We start from the raw sequence: 7,414 nt of genomic DNA, 5'->3' as shown, positions 1-7,414 counted from the left end.
CCAAGTTTTTAGAAGGAAAAAAGTATTTTTGAGTATAAGCAGAAGGAGTTTATAAGAAGTAGAAAAAATTAGCTTCTTTCGAAAAGTATTTTTTGGAAAGCATTTTTGAGAAAAAAAATATATTCCTACTTAGAAGCACTTTTTAAAAGCTTGAGCAAACACTAATTGCTGGTCAAAAGTATTTTTGGAATTAATTAGCCAAATACAAATTGTTTCTCGCCAAAAGTACTTATTTGAAAAATTTTGAGAAATTTAAAGGGGGTACATGACAATTATAATATTGATAGTCACAGAGAAATGGTCTAACCTTATTAATATTTCCGTTGAGGAAAAGGATATTCTTTGAATTTTTGCCCCAAAAAAAGTATTCGTTGTAGCGTTTAGTTTAGATTTTGCAAATGCAAACTCAACTTATTAATCTTTTAAAAAATAAAAAACTACAAAAATTAGGTTGAATCACTAATGGTGATTTGCGCAGCTTCTAATAGGTCTATAACTTGTTTCATGCTATTATTAAAGAGAAACTTTCAGAAACCACTATGTTTTAGTGGTTATTAGCTTGTTGTAGCTACCATTTACTATATTACTTCCTATAGCTATGTTTTCACATTTTTAGAGTGTATTCGATGTATTTAAGCTACAGTATTCATGAATACAGTATCATTTCTAGCCGTGAAACAGGGGATTACAGCTAGACATATTTTTGTATTCGAGTGTATTCGACTGTATTCATGGCGTGAACACATGGGATTACAGCTGGACAAATTATTTATTTTTGTATTCGAGTGTATTCGACTGTATTCGCGGCGTGAAACAGGGGATTACACTGTTTTTAAACGGAAAGTGAATCAATTAACATAATAGACTCCTAATATAACTGAACAAACTCAATTATAACACACAAAATTTGTATTTCCAGTTATAAAAAAGATTCTCAACCGAAAAACACCACAAAAACATAGCAATCTTCAGAGAAATTATCTAATACATCTGAATACATAAGTTATGTTAATTTTAAAAAAAAATATGAATACATTCATGGAATATAGCGAGACAGTGAATACAATGAAATACATAGAATACAGCGGGATACATTGAAATACAATGAAAAAAAGGACAATGAATACAATGAAATACATAGAATATAGCGAGATACATTGAAATACAATGGAAAAAAGACAATGAATACAATGAAATACAGCGAGATACATTGAAATATATTAACAGAAAATTCAAGTTGCTCAGCTCCCAACTCCGTCATCTTTGTTCAAGAACCCTAATGTCGTCTCGTTGAAGCAACATCACTATCCAGTTCTCGCTCGCCGTCACCGTTGCATCCGGTTGCCGACGATTAGCACGTAATTACCAGCGAAATATACAACACAAAATACCTATTTGGTAGTAGATCTTGAAGCCAAAGGACTAATTGGACAACTCCAATCTTGAACAGAAATAGAAGCTAATGTTACTGCTAAAATTGCATGAATTGTTGAAACCAAACGGTTACAAAAATCAAAAGAACGAGTTGGAAATAATTTTCTTGTTCCCTTAAAAATAATCAGCCAACCACTGAATTGCCATCTCGCAATTCTCCCCTAAAAATCTTAATGGTTTTCAAGTCTCTTGAGCACACCAAGGTATCCCGGGAGGTCTGACTGAGGATCGGACAAGGACTTCTCGAGTCCATGAATGGCATCAAACACTTTGAGAACTGCGGTGGCAGGAACCATGACACGATTAATATGGCCACCTACAGCACCAAGGGCATCTTTCTGATCCCTAATTGGCCTAATTGCAGCCTCCAAGGATGGCAGAGTCTTCGGCGGTGGTGAGGTTGAAGCACAGTCTTCGCCGGAAAACTCTAATTCTGATATTTTGCCGGAGAGTTCTGGTAGTAAGATGAAGGTGGAAGATGAGAGAGAGAGAGAGGGAGAATAGATACGGGGTAGGGGATACGAGAAATTTGAGGGGATATGAGAAATTTGAGTGGAGAGAAAAAAATAATACAAAGCTTATTTTATGGCTTAAGGGTAGAAGGTGACCATAAATAGATATTTGGCTATAAAAAATCAAAAGGTAGTTATGGAATATAATTTTTAAAAGGGTATTTATTTAAAATAAATAAGGTATAAGGTATCAACCTTTGCTATAGGAGGTAACTAATCCATTATTAAACTAATAGATCAGAAGGTTAAAGTTGGTATACAACATATCTTCCTCCAAGGTGTAGAAGATAGTGCAAGTTGTACACATGGTACTTAGTTAGTTAGCTTACTCAACCATAGTTAGTTGATAACTTAACCCAGGTAGTTAATTGTTAGTTAAAGTAAACCATAGTTGGTCAATTGTATATAAATACTTGTATCTCATATTGTAAATGTAAGAGAGATCATTTTTCCTTCTGCAACTCTGTTACAACTCATTTTCTCTGTACCAATTCTCTCTTCTACTCGCTCGATCAATTGCACACACACACTTAATTTGCATTCATCTCTGAATTCAACATGGTATCGGAGCTTCTAATTGAAAGGATTTATGGATTTTCTTCGTCAATTTTGAAAGGAAATCGAGAAATTCTTCGTCTTCAAAGTTCACTGAAAACCTAATTTTGCAGTTATGGTGAATTCTAGTACTGAATCTAACTGCAGCACAATTTATCACAATCATCCGCCTTATCTACAGCCGTCGGATTCGCCGGTAGTGGTACAAACTGAAATATTGCTCATCGGAATGGAAAATTATAGCATTTGGAGTTGCGCGATGCTGCTGGCGTTGGAATGCAAAAACAAGCTCGGATTTATCGACGACACCGTTCATCGAGCTAATGTTGGCAAGGATTTGGAGAAACAGCAGGATTGCTGCAATGCTTTGGTGAAATCATGGATTACGAGCAATGTAAGCAAGGAGCTTCTTAGCGGTATACTCTTCCGTCCTGATTCTTATTCTGTTTGGAATGATTTAAAGTAGAAATTTGGTAGGGTTAATCTCACTAGAATCTATCATCTTCATAAGGAAGTTGCTACATTGACTCAAGGTGTTTCACCTGTCTCTGTTTATTACTCAAAATTGAAAGATCTTTGGGATAAAACTGATTCCATTATGCATGTGCCTTCTGTAGTGATAAGTCCAATGACTTTGTTACTCACTTGACAAATCAAAGGTTGTTGCAAGTTCTAATGGGCTTAAACGATGTCCATAGTCAAGCTCGTAGTCAAATTCTAATGATGTCATGATTGCTTAGGATGAGAGTCAAAAACTAGTATCTGGTGGTGGTTATGGGTTAGGTGAACACATTGATCCCACAACACTTTTCACTACAAAAGGAACTCAGAAACCTAGAAGGAATTTTCCTATATTTTGTGATTATTGCAACATGAAAAGACATAACAGGGAGAATTGTTACAAGCTCATGGACTGTGAGTTTTGTAAAATGAAAGGCCATCTCAAAGAAAATTGTTATAAGATAATAGGTTATCCGGCTGATTTCAAGGGGAAGAAGAAAGCAAATACAGTCATAGGAGGTAATCATGCAGCTGATCTTGTTCTCAATCAACAACAACAGAATATTGCACAGGCTCAATATGTGATTAACACTGGACAACAACAAGGAAATGGACAAATCTTAGCTCCATTTTTTTACTCCAGAGCAGTACAACCAAATATTAACACTGCTGAACAAATCTCAAGTATCTGAGGCTAGCGCTAACATGGCAGGTAAAATTTTATCTGATAATTTGAATGTACTGAATGGATAGTAGATACAGGGGCAAAAAATCACATAACTAATGATGAATCTGCACTGAAAAATGGTGTGTCAGTAGGAAATTCTGGGAAGGTTCAGTTGCCTAATAGAGAATCAACAAGTATTGCTCAAGTGGGAGATTGTCACTTAGTAGGAGGTGACTTGATTGAGGATGTACTTTGTGTACTAGACTTTAAGTTTAATATTCTCTCTGTGTCTAAGCTAACAAAGGCTTTGAACTGTATTGCCATGTTTTTCCCCAATTTTTTTGTCTTTCAGGATCTCTTCACTGGGAGGGTGAAGGAGACTGGTAAGGAAGAAGATGGATTATATGTCCTAAATTCAAGGAAAAGGAAACCATTTACTGAAGGACAAAAAATAATGGCAGTTTCTGGAGAGTTGAATGCAGCTATTTGGCACAAGAGGTTAGGGCATGTGCCTATGATAGTGATCAAGAAGATTAGTGTTTTTAGAGATAATTCTAATTATACAATAAGTCATTGTGACATTTGTCCTTTAGCTAGACAAACAAGAGTTCCTTTTCCAGTCAGTTGTACTAAGAAAATGATTCCTTTCATTTGGTTATTATGGATGTTTGGGGGCCTACAAGGTACCCACTTATGATGGAATGAGATACTTTCTAACATTGGTTGACGACTTTTCTAGATGGACTTGAATTTTTATGTTACAACTTAAGTCTGATGTAATTACTATGTTGAAAGATTTTATAGTAATGGTCATGAATCAGTTTAACAAGAGGATGAAGATCTTCAGATCAGATAATGGCTCAGAAATCATTAACAGCCACTGCAACACATTGTTAAAACAATATGGTATCCTACATCAGAGTTCTTGTCCATATACCTCACAGCAAAATGGGGCGGTAGAAAGGAGGCATAGACATATCCTAGAAACTGCTCGGGCTATCAGATTTCAAGGGCATTTACCTCTTAGATTTCGGGGAGAGTGTATAGAATCAGCACTCTATGTGATCAATAGAGTTCCATCATCAGTACTAGGTAATAAATCTCCTTTTGAGCTGTTATACAACAGACCACCTAATTTGTCACATATGAGGGTCATTGACAGTTTATGCTATGCCACTAACTTGGTAAGGAGAGACAAGTTTGGGTATAGAGCAATCAAGTCAGTGTTGCTAGGCTATGCTTCTACTCAGAAAGGATATAAGTTGTATGACATGGACAACAAGTCCATTTTTGTAAGTAGAGATGTGGTCTTCAATGAAGGAGTCTTTCCTTTCCAACAACACATGGCCACTGTGACTCCAGTTTTTCCTCAACCTCCTTCTGGATGTCCCTCCTATGAAGAACTGAGACAACATATCCCATCTGAGCCTATAACTACTACAGAATCTGCACCAGCTTCTCCTGTTGCATTAGAAGTTCCTGCTACATAAGAAATTCTTATTGCTCCTACATTGTCTATACAACTTCTCTTATTGTCTCAGAAATTCCTGTTGCATCAGAAGTTCCCTCTTCTTCTCAACCTCAAATACTTCCTTCAGAACCATTAAGAAAATCAAGCAGACCTAGTAAAACTCCAATTTGGCTTCAAGATTATGTTCACCCAGACAAAGGAAAGAGGACTGCCAACACTTGCCTATATCCTCTCACTTTTGTATTAAACTACATGGCTCTTGCACCGTACTTATCAGAGTCTTGTTGCTAAGCTCTCCACTGAAGTTGAACCAAGATCTTACTCTGAAGCTGCAAAGGACCCAAGATGGGTTGATGCTATGAAAGAAGAGATACAAACACTGGAAGAAAATCATACTTGGTCCATCATGCCTCTTCCTCCTAGGAAGAAAGCCATTGGATGTAAATGGGTGTTCAAGATAAAGTATAAAGCTTCAGGTGATATTGAAAGGTTCAAAGCAAGACTTGTCGCACATGGTTATAGTCAAAAGGAGGGAATTGACTATCAAGAAACCTTTTCACTTGTGGTGAAAATGGTGATAGTGAGAGCAGTTCTATCTTTAGCAGCAGCTCACAAATGGCAAATTTATCAGATGGATGTGTTTAATGCATTCTTGCAGGGTGATTTAACTGAGGAGGTCTATATGCAATTACCTCCCGGCTTCACATAGTCACATGGGGAGTAACATGTTTGTAGGATGCTCAAGTCCCTCTATGGACTTAAGAAGGCATCTCGTAAGTGGAACATCAAATTGACCACTACCTTAGTGTCTTCTAGCTTTACTCAGAGTCATCTGGATTATTCCTTACTTATTAAGAAGGTGTTAGATAAAATGGTCATAGTCTTGATCTATGTAGATGATCTCTTGATCACAGGCAGTGACTCTAAACTCATCCAGGAAACTAAAGACATTCTGCAGCATAGTTTCAAAATTAAAGATCTTGGTGAGCTTAGATATTTTCTTGGGCTGGAATTTGCTAGAAGTAAGGAGGGCATATAGATACATCAACGAAAGTATGCTCTAGAGCTCCTCTCTGATTTGGGATTGACTGGTTCTAAGCCTTTAGTTACCCCATTGGAACCTAATTTGAAGCTCACTTAAGTTGTTTTTGATCAGCATGTTGGGGAAAATGGTGATCAATTGCTTGCTGACCCCAGTGTTTATCAACGACTGATTGGTCGTTTACTATATTTGACCATGAGTCGGCCTGACATTTCTTTTTCACTCCAAACTCTTAGCCAATTTATGCGTGCTCCCAAAGTCTCTCACATGGAGGCTGCCAGTCGTGTGGTTAGTTACATCAAGCATGCTCCTGGCTTGGGTATCCTATTTTCTGCTTCTAGTGCAGCCCAGCTACATGCATTTTGTGACGCAGACTGGGCCTCATGCCTCAACACTAGACGATCCATCATAGGGTACCTTATCATGTATGATGACTCTCATATATCCTGGAAGTCGAAGAAGCAGTGTACCATCTCAAGAAGCTCTGCTGAAGCAGAGTACAGGAGTATGGCATCAACTGCGGCTAAGATTACTTGGCTCATTGGCTTATTCAAAGAGCTCGATGTTGAGCTTCATCTGCCTGTGCCTCTTCATTGTGATAGCAAATCTGCTATCCAGATTGCTGCCAAGCCTGTTTTCCACGAACGAACAAAGCATATTGAAATCGGTTGACACTTCATTCGCGAGAAGATTCAACAAGGTTTGGTCAAGACTGTATATCTAGCCTCTGCTGAACAACCTGATGTTGTTCTTACTAAGGGTCTTCCTTGCCTGCAACATCATCCCTTGATTTCCAATCTAGGGATGAAGAACATCTTCATTTCCCCTAGCTTGAGGGGGGGGGGGGTGTAGAAGATAGTGCTAGTTGTGCACATGGTACTTAGTTAGTTAGCTCACTCAACCATAGTTAGTTGATAACTTAATCCAGGTAGTTAATTGTTAGTAAAAGTAAACTAATCACGCCCAACTATGCCTTATAAAAAGGACTAAGCGGTAGTTGCAAATATAATCCGGTTTACAAGTCCGGAGTCGAATCCCACAGAGAATTAATTCTTAGCTACAGTTGTTCAATATCGCTAAGAAACACAAGTCCAAACAATTTGCTAATTGTAAAGATTATAATATTTATTTTTATCTAATTAACTTAAAAATACTAGAAAGCAGTAACACTATCAATTAAGAAGGATAAGGATTGGAGACAAGATTACGGAGGTCTAGAGTTATGATTTCCC

At 37.3% G+C, this 7,414-nt stretch overlaps 1 protein-coding gene across 1 annotated transcript; it reads left to right on the top strand.

Moving 5' to 3' along the window:
* The first annotated feature begins 2,393 nt into the window (after nt 1-2,393).
* On the top strand, nt 2,394-4,418 carry LOC109218857. Its single transcript, XM_019383250.1, has 3 exons — nt 2,394-2,895; nt 4,022-4,167; nt 4,409-4,418. The coding sequence occupies exons 1-3, from the start codon at nt 2,617-2,619 to the stop codon at nt 4,416-4,418; spliced, it is 435 nt and encodes a 144-aa protein (XP_019238795.1). The 5' UTR covers nt 2,394-2,616.
* Nucleotides 4,419-7,414: the final 2,996 nt, after the last annotated feature.

This window comes from Nicotiana attenuata, unplaced genomic scaffold (assembly GCF_001879085.1).
Source record: "Nicotiana attenuata strain UT unplaced genomic scaffold, NIATTr2, whole genome shotgun sequence".
NCBI lineage: Eukaryota > Viridiplantae > Streptophyta > Magnoliopsida > Solanales > Solanaceae > Nicotiana > Nicotiana attenuata.
This window is presented reverse-complemented; position numbering and strand designations above follow the sequence as displayed.